This window comes from Salvelinus namaycush, chromosome 5, assembly GCF_016432855.1.
Source record: "Salvelinus namaycush isolate Seneca chromosome 5, SaNama_1.0, whole genome shotgun sequence".
Lineage (NCBI taxonomy): Eukaryota > Metazoa > Chordata > Actinopteri > Salmoniformes > Salmonidae > Salvelinus > Salvelinus namaycush.
Window position 1 is genome coordinate 33,950,377 of NC_052311.1, and position 17,303 is coordinate 33,967,679.

Genomic DNA, 17,303 nt, shown 5'->3' on the forward strand with positions numbered 1-17,303 from the left:
GTCATCTACAAATTGGTAGACAAATAGTCAACTCTCTTTCTCTATTGATTCAATCTGGCAATTTCACTGGCTAAAGTCCAAATGCAGGCATCAATGTGGAGGTGTGCTGGAACTTTTACGTGACTCTTCTCACAGGGTCGAGCTGTATGTTTAACTTAACAGTCAGAACAGGAGGTGTGATTCTGGGCGTCTGGCCTGTGTGTTGTCTGACAGCCTGAGGCTTCAGTGTTTAATGCCTCTTACTGCACTATCTCACTGTACGGCTCTGTACAGCTCTTCAAGGACGCCATGTCAGTCAGTGCGGAATCCGAGCGCTGCCTTTTTCTCAGTAAACAAGAAGAGGGGGAGGGGTGACTGTGTAAATTATTAAGGTGCTATTGATGTGATTTGAGCTGCTGGGCAGATGCAGAGACTGAGGTGTGAGCCAAAGGGATGTATCTTTAACACTAGAGAGAGAGCACTCTGAATCCTATTGGCATATGTAGGTCCTGTTGGGTCTTGGCTGTGAAAAGCGATACTGGAGATGGGCCACACGTTCTAACATTCTGTGGCGTGTCTGAGTCTAAGAATCCCTACTGTCAGTGGTTTCAAAGCTGTAGCCTAACTAAGGGCCCAGTGGGATAGCATAAGATAGGACAGGCTAGACTGTCTCTAGGTAGCAGCCACCTCCCAGGTTTAGCTTGTTAATAGATAGAATCATCCTAACTATACACTGGTGGATGGAACTGTTGACAGGAATAGGCCAACACCATCCTACAGTTAAACTTTGTGCCTGTTTGTTTGTGTTGCTTGCGTGAGGAGTTGACCCACCTTGTCAATATCAACCTTTAGAGCGCCAGTCCCCCCGAGGTGCCCTGTTAGTTGCCCCCCCCCCCCCCCAAAGGAGACCGCTAAACCCAACACGGGCGTTAACAGCGGCGGGATAACCAGCAGGGCCAGTGCGTTATGCAAGCACAGATTCCTGGCATTGTTTATGAGGCGGGCGAGCGCAGACTGCTGAATCAACCGGCCCCTTCTTCCTGTCACAAGCAACGGCACTGCCTGATGAGAGGCAGGCTGTGTCCTGTTTGACATTTGCCCACATCAATGGAATGGTCCCTGTTTTTGTGTGGCGGGTACAGAAAGGGGACGCTATTTACAGTAAATGGGCCTCTGCCTACCCGCCAGCCCATCCTGTGTGCCCGCCCACTGCACACCCTTGGCGGCGCCTGGGAGTAGCTATTGAGAGGCGTGAATTGAATGACATAAGGAAAGAACATGCGTGTGTGCATGCTCTCATGCAGTGCTCTCCAGAGGTGTGTGAACTCCCTTGATACCCGGCCCTTTGGATGTACTTTCCCTCCCTAGGTAGAACTGCTGCATAACGGGCCCAGATTAGGACCCAGCTGAACTGAGGCCATGACCTGTTGGGTCACTCCACTGCTCACAGAGTTTCCAATGGAATACACTCAGAGAAGGGAAGGTCCTGGTTGAACAGGGAGGACGAAGGCATGTAGGTGGTACATGATGTTCTAATGTTGCTTTCTGTTTCCTCTCAGTTCACACATCTCCCCCATCAGCGTTCTTCCAGGATCTGCAGAGTAAGTACTTCTTCTGAATCACCACGTACCCCTTTTTAACAGCAGGCGCTTCAACCCTATAGCCATTTGAATGATTTAGTGCAAATGTTTTGCTTTTAGCTACAACGTCCCCCAAAAAATACAATTTCTGCCATACCTTAATGCACTAAATCAAGTGTGAAATCAAAGGATCCCAAAAAAGTGTAAACCGCTTTCTGGTTAGACTAGGTTTTTCAAAGACATAGATAAAACTATTGCTAATCCACTGAGAAGGAGTTGAAGGGAGGGGGAGGAGCAAGCCATGTCAACCCATCACCAAACCATTTGCCTCACAAAACATTGATACTTGAGCACATCCATCACATGACATGCCTTCTCTGGTTCCTCTGTGGGTGTAGAGAAGGGGCGAGTGATGCTGTTGACTGGTCGCCACTGTACTGTAGCTTCAAGAGGCTTGCGCAATGTGCATCAGCTGGAGGCTAGCTCCAGGAGTAGTAGCCTAATGCTTTAGCTGGTGGCTAACTTCAGGGCTAGTAATGCATTAGCTATAGCTGGTGGCTAGCTTCAGGCATAGTAAACATTATGCATTAGCTATAGCTGGTGGCTAGCTTCAGGGCTAGTAATGCATTCGCTAGGCTATAGCTTCCAGCTAGATTTGACAGACTACACAGTCCCGTGTTTGTTCACTAAAGCTAAGCCTTTATCCGTGGGTTTAAACTTCAGAAGCCAAAGAATACAGTAGAGTTCAGTACAGCTAAATGAGAAGGGAGTGCTTAGTGCTTAGTTCAGATAGTGCTGGATTTATGTATCTCAGGACTCTAGAGCACAGGACTGTTCCCTTTTTTAGTCAGAGTTCCCTGCTTGACCTTATTAAATGTGCCAGAGAGCAGGAAATGGGTCGCCGAGCGGTTTAACTCCGCTGCTAATGTTTCTTATTAGATGGATTCAGAGGGTTCTTACTTTGGCAACAGAAGTTAATACGTTCTGCTTGTGTTGTTTCCGCAGCATTATAGAGCGGACCATCCGCGCCGCGGTGGAACAGCACTTCTTTGACCTCAAGAGCTCCATCGACCAGGAGATCAGCAGCTATGAGAGCCAAGGGTGAGCAGTGAACACACACACTTGTGCTCAATCTCACACTACACGCACATAATGTCCATACATGAAGCAAATATTTTCACACGTACAGAACGACATGTATCCATGTTCATACGAACATACTCACTTTAGCCACACACTCTAACATGCATTCCCTTGTCGCCCATACTGTTGCCTAACACTGGGTGGCAGGCAGCTCCAGAAAGTTCATGTTACAGCGAGCAATGCTGATAGTTGCTTAGTTAATGACTTGTTTGGTTTCCACAGCGCGGGCCCCAGTGAAAAGCAGGTGACGGGGCCAGGGCCATTTGATGGCCATGGAGAGGAGCGCCCGTGTACGAGTAAGGAGGGCCCCGCAAGCAGTCCCGTGTCAGCCCCAGAGACAGAGAGCCACTCTGAACACAGCCCACAGGCCCAACAGGTCCGTTATACCGTCAGTCAGTCACTCCAGGTCACTGGAGAGCGACACACACACATCCCAGACAAACAACTCCACAAGCGCTGGCCGTAAACAGAATATTGAACATTTACCATACCGAGCCCTGTCGCTGAATAGCGGCTATCACTTTATTACAAGGTTGATGCTTCTTGCTACTGTATCAGCAGCTCCTTTTGTGTGACCCACAACAAAGATGTCATTCTCCTGGGAGGGCCGAGGTGGTGGGGGACAAGGGAAGCCTTGTCAGATACAGACGGTCTTCTGTTCTCCCCGAGCACAGCCAGTCCTTCTTGATAACATCATCATAGATAAGAGACAATTCCATGAACTTTAGATATCCTACACAGAATCAGATTTAGCCTATATAGCATAAAATTACAGGTCATGGATTGGGGGGGTGGAAGAGAGACATGGAGGTGGGAACCATTTTAGCTCTCCTGGCTAGTAACCTTGGATAGAGGCTGGCTGAACGCTAGATAAAATGGCAGCTAGTTTCCGCTGACATCTGCCCACCCTCTCCTCCTATTCTTCACCACCACAGACATGGCTGCTGGCTGGGCACCACAGCCCCTCAGCCCAGAGGTGGGACCCTCTATGAATTGGGTCACCCTCTTTTTAAATAGTCTGCTTGCCCCCAAAGAATGACAGCAACATCTGTTCAGACCTCAAACACTCCTCCCACCCCTCACATACATACACACACTGTATGCAGTTCAACCAGGTCCATCTCCACCTACTTTGTAAAAAAGGAGGCCGCCCTCCAGGAATTAAAGCTAGCGTTTCAATATAACTTTTTTTTTAAATGTTTGCTGTTGATGCAGCCTCTGTTTGATAGTCTACATGTTGGTCTGTGCTTTCAGGGTACTGTTTCATGTTGGTTTTTATGCTTGGCAAGTGGATGCTCTACAATGTGTCAATTGTGATCAAGAAATGAGGTCAATCTAATACTTGATATGTTGTTCCTGCGTGTTTTCTCCTAGGAGGTCCAGGATTGTGACTCCCAAGGCGCCACCCTGGAGGAGAGTTCTGGAATGGACCTGGATGCCGCAGTGGCTCTTGTAGATGCAGAGAACAATATCAACACTGCCAGGTTGGCTTTAAACCGTTCAACAGTATTGCTACACAGCACAATTACCTCAACTGCTTCAATGCCAGGCTTTGCTGTCTAGTTTATTTCCTGCCTTCCCAGAGAAGGCTGATGGCTGGCATTCAAAGAAACAAGCTAATCATGCTGTTGTATGCTAATCGGGACTTGGGGATTTTGTTGCTGTTTTGTTTAGTTATGTACAACACAAACAGCAATAGCATGGCTTTGAAAAGTTTGACTTTGCTGTGGTGGGGCTTTCTTGGGCTGCTGAGTGGAGGACACTTGACACGTTGTCTATTCCGATCAGTCGGATAGGGTTTTGTCCTCCCTCAGCTCATCATTGGGGTCAACATGAAGCAAGCGTACACGCACAAAAGGCTGTCAGTAGTCGTCAGTCGGCTGATCAATGGTCACTATAATCCGTTGTGTTCAGTAGCCATAGCAAAAACGCATTTCAAACCGGCCAGTACTCATGTCTCTCCCTCTCTCTCTTGTTGCAGGCGAGAAAGCCAATCCTGTGACAAGATGGACCAGGCCGATCTCATCACCTGTGTAAGTGTCTCTGACGACCCCTTTCCTCTCTTCTTCACATGACTAATGTGTATTGAACACTGTCTAACCCTCCTGTCTATCTCTCTCTCACACACTCCATCCAGGACTCTGATGAGTGTGACCAGAACCCCAACACAGAGGCCAGGGGGTACCCCTACCACCCTGCCAGCTCGCACCACCTCCAACTCAGCCGCATCTTCCCCCACAACCAGTGGGAAGGTAACTTTCTTACCGTTGTTGTTTTGTGCTTTATAGACCAATGTTCCACAGGGGACAGTTAGGATAGTGATAGAGTGAAGTTAGTTGAAACGAAACAAAATGCATTTTCGAGTAAACCTGGATGTAAATGATCTGAATGATGGGTTGTGGTAGCTAGGTATGAAAGTGCGTTAGAAAGTAGCTTAAGCTCCAGCTGGTTGGCTCAAACCTCGGCTCACGGCGGTGTTCTCTGCTATATCGCTCTCCCTCCCTCCATACTGCATTAGCACCATCCCTAAACCATCTCCCCCTCATAGACTTCACATGTACAGTGCCTTCGGAAAGTATTCAGACCCCTTGAATTGTTCCACGTTTTGTTACGTTACAGCCATATTCTAAAATGTATTCAATAAAACAATTTGCTCAGCAATCTACACACAATACCCCATATTGACAAAGCAAAAACATTTTTTTTTTTTTTTTGCAAATGTATTAAAAAAGAAAAAACGGATACCTTAATTACATAAGTATTCAGACCCTTTGAGACTCGAAATTGAGCTCAGCAAGGTTCTTTGGTCTGATGAAACCAAGATTGAACTCTTTGGCCTGAATGCTAAGTATCATGTCTGGAGGAAACCTGGTACCATCCCTACGGTGAAGCATGGTGGTGGCAGCATTATACGGTCGGTATGTTTTTCAGCTGCAGGGACTGGGAGACTAGTCAGGATCGAGGCAAAGAAGAACGGAGCAAAGTACAGTGTGATCCTTGATGAAAACCTGCTCCAGAGCGATCAGGACCTCAGACTGGGGCGAACATTCTCCTTCCAACAGGACAACGACCCTAAGCACACAGCCAAGACAATGCAGGAGTGGCTTCGGGACAAGTCTCTGAATGTCCTTGAGTGGCCCAACCAGAACTCGGACCTGAACCCGATCAAACATCTCTGGAGAGTCCTGAAAATAGCTGTGCAGCGACGCTCCCCATCCAACCTCACCGAGCTTGAGAGGATCTGCAGAGAAGAATGGGGAGTAACTCCCCAAATGCAGGTGTGCCAAGCTTGTAGCGTCATAGCAAAGAAGACTCAAGACTATAATCGCTGCCACAGGTGCTTCAACAAAGTGTTGGGTGAAGGGTCTGAATACTTATGTAAATGTAATATTTCAGTTTGAACTGTTTTATTAATTTGCAGACATTTCTAACAACCTGTTCTTGCTTTGTCATTATGGAGTATTGTGTGTAATTTGATGAGGGGAAAAAACTATTTAATCAATTGTAGAATAAGACTGTAACCTAACAAAATGTGGAAAAAGTCAAGGGGTCTGAATACTTTCTGAAGGCACTGTATGCACCTGCAAGGGAGAGGCCATGGTAAGTAGGAGATCTTCATTCATTCATCCTTCCATCCTCCCTCCCTCTTCCTCCCTCATCTTCCCTCTCTTTAGTAATCCAGGCCTTCAGAGAGACTAATCCAGAGAGCTCGCGCTTGCTCTCTCTCTCCCGGGCGACACACTTAGGGCTAGCTGACTCTTTGTTGTTAATCACACAATGAGTCAGTCAAGTACATCACACCTCATCAGTATCTTAGAGTTCCAGAGAGGAAGGCCACTAGCCCCATAGAGTAGACCTTCTCCTGCCCCACACCTGCTCCAGTGTTGACCCTTCACTGCCCCATGTGTGTCAGTGCACCACTTCCGTGTGCTGAATATCCCCGAAACACCACCCTCAGTAATTCCATTTATGTGCAAGTTATAAGTGCCACGTGATGCTCCAGGCCACAAGTGTTTTGCTGCTGTCTTCCAACTCTCCATCCTTCTCTCTCCTGTCTCTAGATGTGTCCAGAATGACAGTGTGCTTTCCCTGGCCCTATCCAGAGACATTATCTGTGTGTTTGTGTCCTGTCTCTTTAGATCCTGGAGCTACAGTGCTGGCTATGGTATCATTTTTCTCCAACTTATCCAATGACTCATGTTACGTCCCGAGACTCACCTGTGTTTATCTTTGTGTCCCGGCCAGACCCAGTGCCAGCCTACAAGTCATGGCAGGACGAGAGTGACTCTGGCGAGGCCCAGCTGTCCCCCCTGGCGGGGCGCATGGTGCCCTTGCCCCACGAGGAGGACGCTCACCCCCTCATGGCCCGCCGGTTCCTGGACTTTGGCCACAGCCAACGGTTCCTGCAGCACTCCGACCCCGACGCAACCTCGCCCACCAAAGCCCACCACTCCCTGGGGAGGTGAGACCACACACACACTGACAAATCAGGAATGGTAATTTGTACAGACATGACAGGCAGCTTTGATGTTTTCCTGTTTAGTTATTCTAGCTGATGAACAGATTGCCTATGGCTCATTATGATTCTTCGTTATGATTCCTGTATAAGCAGTGTTTCAAGGAGGATATGTGCTTTACACACTGTATGTAGAGCATAGATGGGCTTTTGCATTGAGACTGCAGGTGCAGGTCAACCACCTCCTCTCTCACTTGCCTCCATCGTTGTGTCCCCCTCATCTAGGCCTCGCCGTGCCTCCTTCAGTTCCAAAGAGAGCGGTTTGAGGAACGACTCTGTCTCCCACCAGCTCACCAAAAAACTACAGAGCCTCAAGAAGAAGATCAAACAATTTGAGGAACAGTTTGAGAACGAGAGGAACTACAAGGTAAGAAGGACACTTCAATATGAGGAACAAGTTAGTGTTAAGAAATATTGAGTAGTTGGTGTTGCTAGTGTCATACTTCACCATTAGACTCGGATACTTCTATTCACTGTCCTCCACTTCCCCAAGCCGTCTCATGGAGATCGAGCAGCCAACCCAAAGGTCCTCAAGTGGATGACAGACCTCACCAAAATCCGCAAACAGTTGAAAGGTAAGAGTCGCTGTGTCTGTATGGTCACGTTAGGGGGAGTGGGAGGGTGCTTGGTTCCATGACAGGGATGGGGTGGGCTCGGCGGGTGAACTTCTGTGTGCCATCCTGTTCCTCCCCTGGGCAGCCTGGTTCTGCCCTGACCCACCTGCCCCCCTGACTGCCCAGTCGTGGCAGAGCTGGGTCAGTCTCACATCACTGCATGCATGCGTGTTAGAGTACACACCAACTGTGGCTCTCACATGTGGCCTTCCTTCACTGTGTTGGTCCATTTGTGAAAGTCCCCCACCCACCCCCCTCCACCCATCTATATCCATTCCATATGAACGCCCCCCCCAATCAGGAGATGCAAAGCCGAATAAGTTTCTCTCTCTTCTTTAAAATAAAAAAAAACACGGACGTCCCTCATCGGCAGGAAGACCGCATCTCTTTCCCAAAGGGTCCCTGAGGCACCAGGCGGTGCTTCAGTCATACAGACGTCACCACCCCTCCTCCTCCGCCCCGAACACATCCCATTTTACACTTGCACGCCCCCTCACTGCCTGTAGACAGGCACCCTACCTATGTAAGTACACTCTAACAGCAGTAAGTAGAAACCAAAAACACTTCCAACTTGTTAAGTTTGAACTGCAGGTAGACTCTCTTTGCCTCTTCTTTCTCTCTTCTTATAGCTCTTTTCCTCTCGCTTTCTCTTTTTCTCTACCTCTATTACTCTTGTGCGTTCTCTCTCTCTCTGTTTGATGCGCTCCACTGGTCATACAGAAGCATATCCCACAGTCTCAGGGGTTTGGCAGTGTGTCATGTACTCTGTAGTGTTGTCATGTACTCTGTAGTGTTGTCATTTGGGTGTGAATTCTGCGGTGAACATCTTTGTGGGTGGGAGTCTAGCCAAAGTGTGGAAGCTGGATTCCTTGAATGGACATGGTCCTTGAGAACATGCCTTTTTATGACATTGCAAAAATACCTCCGTGCAGACAGACTGGTTTGTTTCATTTGCTGCTCATCCATCCTCTCCTGTGGTTTCAGACAGACCTGTAGTAGTGGGTAGTTTGGCATGTTTGTGTGGGTGTGTGATTGGTCGTCAGGGCTATCCCCTTTTTCGGTCTCTGGCAGACAGACAGAGGTGAGGACTCATGGCAGCTGCAATAACATCCCATCAAGCACCTGCATGCCCACTTCAAACTGTGTGAACTAACCGCTCTGTTCCTCAGTCACCCTCACGTCTCTTCTCTCTCCCCTCCCCACCCAGATGCCAAACACAAAGAGGCTGAGCTGACTCCTCAGACGCGGCCACGAAGCAACACCTTGCCCAAGAGCTTTGGTTCTACCCTGGCAGTCCACGAGGTTGTTGAAGAAGCCAAGGGCCACCGGCCCACCAAAGAGGAGACCCTGGACCTCATCCAGCGCCGCGTCAAGGGCAAGAGAGAGGAGGACGGCTGGCCAGAGGACATCAAGGTGAGACCGGTGAAAATACACAGTCTTAGAGAGGCCGTAGAGACACTTGGAATAGAACCCGACAGCTATACAATCCAATGAGTCCTGTCCTCAGACATACATTTACAAGCGTCAATCAATATTGTGTCAATCGCTTATGTTTCCTTTCTCTCCATGTAGAAAATGACCAAGGAGGAGCTGTCGTGTGAGAAGACGGTCCTACAGAAGAACCTCCTGCACTACGAGGGACTGCACGGCCGACCTGTGACCAGAGAGGAGAGGCTGGTGGTCAAACCGCTGTACGACCGCTACCGACTGGTCAAGCAGATGCTCACCCGCGTCAGCATCACCCCCATCATCGCTTCCCCCTCCAGCAAAAGACGCAACCAGATCCTGCAGCCCATCATCGAGGGCGAGACGGCCCACTTCTGCGACGAGATCGAGGAGGAGGAGGAGGGCGAGGAGGAGGTCCAGAGCTCAGGGTCGGAGGTCCAGAGCTCAGGGTCGGAGGTCCAGAGCTCAGGGTCGGAGGTGATCATGGCTCTAGACCCAGTGTGCCAGCCCCAGACCAGCTCCCAGAGAGACAGAGACAGCCTGCTCAGGCCCAAGATGGAGGAGACCTCAGGGAAACTGGCCCTGGACCTGCGCCTGTCCAGCTCCAACGCCTCGTCCATGTGAGCACAGACACACTCGCAAACATCCACTACACTCAATTCACAACAGCCTCCTCAATAATCTTAATACAGTAACCAGTGTAACTCTGCCATGTTTGCTACACATTAACACAACTGAACATCCACACAAACGCGTTTGGCCGTGGAGGTTAAATGGGCTCTGGCCGTCATATGATGTCTATTTAAAGCACCTGGAACAGGGTTCATATCTACTACAGTCGCTGGTCTTAGGAGCTCAAGCAGGATAAAGCAGTAATCTGGTTAGGGGCGTAAGCCAGCTCATAGCCCCGGGCAAGCAGCAGAGAGAGCTGCCAGGCCAGCTCTAAGCCCAGGCAGCAGGGCTGGTTCAGGTGCCATGACCCTAGGTCCTAACCTAACCTGACCTCTGTAATCTGGTCTCGGTATGCCATGGCCACAGCTTGACCTGCTTCCATGCCCACACAGGGCCACTGCCAGGTCATTTCCTGTCCCTGAACTCACACTGACTTCCTGTTTTGATATGAGGCCCCCTCACTTAGTGCGCTGATGTAGACCTTCTGTATCCCATAGGCCCGAGCTCCTGGAGCAGCTGTGGAAGACCCGGGCAGAGAAGAAGAAGTTGAGGAAGACTATCCGCGAGTTTGAAGACGAGTTCTACCAGCAGAACGGCAGGTCGGTACACACGCACACAAACACAGTCCTACAAACAGTGGTGCTGAAGCTTTAGCACCCGCGTCAACAACAGTCTTGGTGACAGAGGAAGCGCTTGAGACGATTGGTTGAGTGGTCTCAGACAGGGAGCCCTGTTTGATCCTAACTTATTTACAACAACTGCTTGTCTTGTTTCTGGTTGTGCAACCCCTTGGGATGCAGTGAACGGGCCCGTATCCAACTGGTGTCTCAGACCTTCTCGCTCTCCCTCTACAGGAATGTCCAGAAGGAGGACAGGCTCCCCATGATGGATGAATACAAAGAGTATAAACGGATCAAGGCCAAACTGCGTCTGCTGGAGGTGCTCATCAGCAAGCAGGACTCGTCCAAGTCCATCTAGAGACGGAGCGGCCACCCTGCTTCCCTCCCTTCATCCCACCGGACACAGAGGGTCAACCGCCTCACCCCAGGCATACATGTCACCCCTACATGGCCCATACCCCTCCCCATCCCTAATCAACCATCCCCCCTACCTGTACCCCTGAGGGAAGGCATGGCAGCCACCATATCCCGCTGCTGTCTCACCACCACAACCCATCTGTTTCTACCACCGCCAGCTCATGTACAGTCAAGGGGTCCTCACTGGGGACTCTGAGGGAGAAGAGTCACATCTTCATTCCACCAGTCAAGACTCAACACACCCCTTTTTACTTATTTCTGTCAGTTTCATTCGGAGGAGTTCCCCCTTTCCTCATTAGTTTTGTTTTTGTTGTAGCTTTCTTTCTTTTTTTTCTGAACTTTTCACGTCCGGTAGTTTCTCATACTGAGAAATCATATTGGAGAGAACAGGAGCTCTGTTTTGTAGCGCATTTTAGTCACCTGGCCACCTGTTTAGACGTAACAAACTGAACTCTCCCTCCCTTGGAGCGAGGAGACTGGTCATCCTATTTCAGACATTCAGACTCGCATGGATTCAGTTGCCGAACTCGGTCTTCATCCTTCAACACTGGGGCGCTTTTGTGTCGTCTGCGTGAGTTTTTGGGAGAGAGAAAAAGTCATTACTGTGTATGTATTCTTGTAAATCAATATGTACACATAAATGTTTCTATGTTACAGTATGTTATTTTTCTTGAATGAAGAGTAATTCCTTCTTGGGTTTGAAAAGAAACTTACTGCGTTAGTGTGTTCCATTCCCTTTGCCACTATGGAAACTGGAGTGAGTTTTATCAGCTGGGACTGGTTGTGCTGTTTTTTTTTTTTTTATATATATTTGGATCATCAGTCGTCACTGAAAGGAGTTTTGGCACACACCAGGTGTGCAGGACAGCCAGTTAGGTGTATCACTTAGTGTTCCTGTACCTTAACTGTCTCCATTTTCCGGCAATAAAGCTAGACAGCTTGACTTATTTTCTATATATATTTTTGTTTCATACGCGTTAAAGTTCAGTTGCGGAGTGGATCTTTGTGGGAGGTGTCCAGAATGGGGGGGGGGGGGGGGGTTGTTAGATTAAAGCTAGTGTAGTTTCAACCTCATCAGTATTATGCTAAATACAGCATATGGCAATGTTAGGGCGTGATGGACGGTTCCTAGCCCTGTTCGATGGACTTTAACCTAGCGTTCCATCCTACAGTCAGTAACCACCTTTTAGTATGGCAGACAGACACTCCCTATCACTCCCAGGTGCCCAGTTACACAACCAGGTGTGTTGACCAACACCCTACGGCCACACAGCCAGTATTTAACCCCCAGTTGTGTGTGTGTGCTGATGGACAGTGGTCAGGCGGACCATCCGGCTTCTTGAGGACAGCCGTAGATAAGTTATCACCATTTGGCTGCCAGTCAGTCTGGAGGTCCGGTCAGCCCTGTGCCCAGGTTAAGATGACAAACAGTCCTCATGTCATAATCTCCTTTTAGTCACTGGGGAATGTGAACACCAGCTAAAAGAGTTCTCCTGCATCCCATATCCAGTGTGAGGTGAACTAGGCGTCTTCGTCTAAGGTTTCACTTATTACGCAGGACGGTGTCTCAAAGGGAAGTTCCCAAATCGAGCCGAGAACAGGATCAGCTGACTTCCTGGCTTGTAAACGACTTGTCACAACATCTAGCTACTGTATGTTGTTGCGCCAAAAGTTCAACGTGTCCTTGGTTAGTGATCACTGACCCACTGCAAAAGAGCTACATTCCTTCAATCCAGAGTCACACAATGTCAGGCTATTGCTGTACATGTTTTCTCTGGTGCGGAGGTCTCTCTCTCGCTGGGTGTTGGTTGGTTGGTGAAGTCTATTTTTCATTATGGGATACGTCCCATAGTGAGCCGGAGTGTTTGGCCAGGCAATGTAGAGCCAGGTCATTGTCAGGTCCTGGGGAGTTGTCTGACCACAGGGCTCTGAGAAGGCGTTACCACGGCCAAGCAGAACCAACAGCACCTTGACCCCTGACAGACAATTTACGTCAAGGGTCAACTTATTGATGTCTCTGGAGCCCGAAAGCTCTTCTGGGCTTCAATATAAAGGTCACATACAACAACAACAGAGTCCAAGTTATGCATATTTGGAATGAGGTGTGGTCTGGTCTGTCGGCGTAATGCCGCCTCGGAGTGCTGTCTGCCACTCCTTAAAGGTCATTGATCCTAGCCTTTGACCCCTAGCTAAACTAGCAGTCAGCCCAGAGGCAGCATCACATCACTATCCTTCAGAAGCTCTCTGGACTTGACAAAAGCAAGCAGGAGCTTTAGAGTGGAGCAACGACCCTTCGTCTGTTCAGTTGACTAGTTCTAGTCCTGGCAATAGAATACAAAAAACATTTGATGTTGTAGACGAAATGTCTCTGCACATTAGGGTGGGGAGGGGAATTAGTGCTGTTTGCTTGTTGGGAATGGGAAGGCGCCATCAGTGGCACCAACTGTAAGGATCTGCATCTGCTTCATGAGGTAATGGAGTACATTGTCAGTCAGACCAACACATCAAGAATATAGGGAATCTAATTTTGCCTGAAGGATGTTTGCGCTGAACCAAGAGGTTTGCCTTGGTCCCTCACTGGGTCAAAACCAAGTCATGTAACCTTTGTTTGAGTTGGCAGGGTGTGGTGTATGTATGGGTGGACAGTGTGGGGAGGTTCTAGAAGTTATTTGCACAGCATTCTGAGAATGCAGCCCTTGTTTTGTTTGTCAATTTGTTCCTTGTTTTAGAAGCACTACTTATATCTGAAGGATGAATGTCAGAATTTAAATTATTTCTAACACATTTGGCCCCTTGTTTCAATTTCTGTGATGTTCAAACTTGAGAATGTTTTTTTTATTACCATTATTTTGTATTTAAAAAATTAAAAAAATGTGCCCCTCACTAATACATCTATACAGTGTAGTACCTCTGTATTGGCTAATAATCTGCTATGTTTTTGTTTTGTATAAGCTAGTCTCAGTAGTTTGCTTGCATGGCAAAGATTTGTATTGTTTCTATTTTTGTGCCATGAAGATTAAGCAATAAATTAGCATCAATGGAATGTGGGGCCTTGTTAACCCACTGTGTGCATTTTCTGAGTATATGGCTGATTAATGTTTAATCTATATTAATGGGACTAACTTGGTCTGCTGTTTTTTACCTTGCAGGCCAACCCATGAAACTGTCACTTGACTAACTGCTGTGAGAGTTCCAACGCAACTCAGTTTTCTGTCTGCTAAACCAGCATTTTTACCACTTGTTGTCAGCATAATGTTTTCTGGGGCACTGCTTTAACCAAATGAGAAGAGATTATCAATGTGGTGACAATGATCGAGGTATATTTGGACCAAACATTCCGATTTGTATTACTTTAAAAGAAAATAAATGTGAAATTGGTCGATCGATTCGTTATTTCCATGTCAAATTTAAGGGCTTTTTTTACTCTCATTTTGTGTTGTGCCTGCAACAAGTGGTAAAAATCATGTGAAGCCCACAGGCTATAAGGATGTACACTGACCCTGTTCATAGCCCCATGCCATCCCCACGCATGTTTGTTTTTCTGGCCCATGGAGCCGGTGGCCGGTTGCATCAACTGACTAGCCGATCAACCACTGGCCCCCAGAGCCTCCCTATCTATATGTGGAGCTGTGTTTTACATCTATATATGTAACTATAAATGTTTTTGTGAATGCTTGTTTTCCTTCATTTACACATTATAATAAAGTACAATCAGTAATAATGTATATTAATAAAATAAAAAATACAAATATTGTAATTTACATGCCTCATGCTGAAGTTGTCTTCAAACTAATGGGAAAGGTTACTTAAACCAGATGCACAATTGAAATACAAGTCAATGTAGCTTATCTATGTCAAAGTATACTGCACCCAATATCGCCCAGTATGCATGCAATAACTAGCTAGGTGGTTTGCAGTTGAGTCAGGTGAATGCCATTAAGAGCAGGAATTTGTTTTCATGGAGGACAGAGATGGTTATGAGGGCGGGCTGACCATGACCCGGCAGAATAAGAGTGGAAAAAATCCTGAGTCTGCAAAGAACAGAGGTCAGCACGCGAAGCCGCAGTTGGAACAAACCCAAACAGTGATATATTACACCCTATACACATAAATCCATCTTCATGGGCCCCTGAATTGCCATAGCACATGTTGATCAGCAGACCATCTTTAGGCTTTATCATGTGCATCTTTAACAAGATTTAGTGAATGGTCAATGTATCCCTGAGCCACAAAAAAACATTTCATTGCCTGGCTTTCACACACTTCTAGAATGAGTATGGCCATGTCCTTTTATTTTTGTTACTGCTGCCCTCTAGTGTTCACAGCCAACACTAACACTTAGGTAACCACACTTTATGAAGAGCTTTGGTAATGCTTAAAACATGCCTTCCAGGAGCTTAAGCGCAATAAATTCATAACATATATGAATTGCAAAAATAAAACATGTAGTACACAAACGGGACCACTTTTGGCTCGTGAGCACCACTTTCAAAACAAAATACAAAATTATGAAAGTTTGAGAGGGCCTCTTTATTTGAAGTCTGCCTAGGTGGTCAATAGCTGTGGTGTATTCATTACCACTTGCAATGAAAACTGTTAACCATTTAAGAAGCAAATGGAAGCAAACAGCAAATGGAACAAAACAGGGAGGGATTTAGCTGAATTTTCCCAATAGAAATTCGTTTTCCATTTGGAGTAAACGGTTTCTGTTGTAAACTTTTTGCAACAGATGAAACTGTTTGCAACAGAATTGACGTAATGAATACACCCCAGTTCAAACTACCAACTGCAAAAGTTAACCCTAACCCAAGTTTCATGTCCTCAACCCTAACCTTAAATTTATGTCCATACAGGATGTCAACCCTGACCCTGGCCTGACCCTAAACTTAGCCATAACCCTAACGTCATGTCCACACCCCAGCTCAACCCTCCGACCCTAATTTATATGTCCACACTATGGGGTTGAAATAACACTGAAATTGTGCAAACAATGATAATGCCCTTTTTGTGTAAGAGCTGGGGGGGGGGGGGGGTTAAGCCTGGAATTTCAGCCTGTTCAGGTGTGATGGAACTTTTGGCACACAATCATAACATCACAATGTGATCTGATTATAAAAGAACAATGACGGTTTGTCTGGGTAAGAGGGTGGGATCTAGACAATCCTATCAGCCAATCAGGGCTGTGTATGTAAATATCTTCACATTTGTTTCCTAACACCCACACAATCAGGCTGAGCATTTTAAGGGGCCAAAGGCTCAGGAAAATACATATAAATAAATTGGGAGTTATTTTAATAAACAGTGATTTATTAGATATACAGTGATGATTTTAAAATACAATTACAAAGACTGCATGGCTGCTTTAACCCTAACCCTAGTATGTATATTTGATCCCTGTGGGAATGGAACACACAACTTTGGTGTTTCAACTTGCTAGTGTGCCATGCTCTTTTAATGGTTACATATATTGTTGTTGAATTATATAATATATCATAAAAAGAACGACACCAAATCCATGTTTTAATTCATATAGCTGTTAATATACTAACGCACAGTCCCTACCAGTCTTGTGTTAATGTTCAGCACAGACAATGATTCAAGGCCCCACTTAAAATGAAAGGCCATTTTTGTCAGTCAAACTGAGCAGCCAAAGACATATGAAGACTGTCAGGCGGAATGGACACAGTCGGTCCATGCAGGGTTTTGGACACTCATGGTCTGTAGATTAGGCTGGTGTCCTTAGGCTGGCTCAGTGTAGATCCCTGAGTGGTCCAGCTCTGACATGTGACCGCACCTCTCAAGAGGGACCCTGTGACTCAGCTGTGAGAGGTTAAGGAGGATGCAGTCTGGGATTGTCAGTGACGTGTGGCTAGCTAGTAGAAATGTTTGAAGTTTTACCATTACCACCAATGGAGAGATTATCCCTACATTCCGTGTCACAAGTGGCCTGAAATCTAATGTACAAGGCCACGAACATGGCTGCTAATAGTATTCCCTGACAACAGATATCATTGTAAATGAGAATTTGTTCTGAACTGACTTGCCTGGTTAAATTTTAAAAAATGTGTTATCCTCATACACAAATACATCTTCTCTCATCCACCCTCAACGCCATCTGACAATGGTGGCTCACATAGTCAGCTGCATAGTCCAAGTTAATTAAAAAGCCAGGTTAGGTTATATGTTATGATGAGATGCAGATGTTCTATACATTATAATGATCAATGTACCCACGGTAACCATGTATCCACTTCTTGAACATACGAGAAGAAAAATGCTCAAAGGGATTCTAGGTGGCCATAGTACACACAACAAA

At 46.9% G+C, this 17,303-nt stretch overlaps 1 protein-coding gene across 1 annotated transcript in view; it reads left to right on the plus strand.

Moving 5' to 3' along the window:
- The window catches only part of LOC120048221 (protein FAM13B-like), a 73,083-nt gene extending 61,057 nt beyond the window's left edge, over nucleotides 1-12,026 (plus strand). The window contains exons 8-20 of the mRNA XM_038994009.1: nucleotides 1,539-1,580; nucleotides 2,565-2,660; nucleotides 2,925-3,078; nucleotides 4,077-4,186; nucleotides 4,684-4,735; nucleotides 4,840-4,954; nucleotides 6,948-7,164; nucleotides 7,444-7,585; nucleotides 7,712-7,793; nucleotides 9,040-9,245; nucleotides 9,405-9,898; nucleotides 10,448-10,549; nucleotides 10,805-12,026. Coding sequence (XP_038849937.1) covers nucleotides 1,539-1,580; nucleotides 2,565-2,660; nucleotides 2,925-3,078; nucleotides 4,077-4,186; nucleotides 4,684-4,735; nucleotides 4,840-4,954; nucleotides 6,948-7,164; nucleotides 7,444-7,585; nucleotides 7,712-7,793; nucleotides 9,040-9,245; nucleotides 9,405-9,898; nucleotides 10,448-10,549; nucleotides 10,805-10,928 — 1,936 coding nt within the window. The 3' untranslated portion in view covers nucleotides 10,929-12,026. The remainder of the gene's footprint in view (nucleotides 1-1,538; nucleotides 1,581-2,564; nucleotides 2,661-2,924; nucleotides 3,079-4,076; nucleotides 4,187-4,683; nucleotides 4,736-4,839; nucleotides 4,955-6,947; nucleotides 7,165-7,443; nucleotides 7,586-7,711; nucleotides 7,794-9,039; nucleotides 9,246-9,404; nucleotides 9,899-10,447; nucleotides 10,550-10,804) is intronic.
- The last annotated feature ends 5,277 nt before the right edge of the window (nucleotides 12,027-17,303 follow it).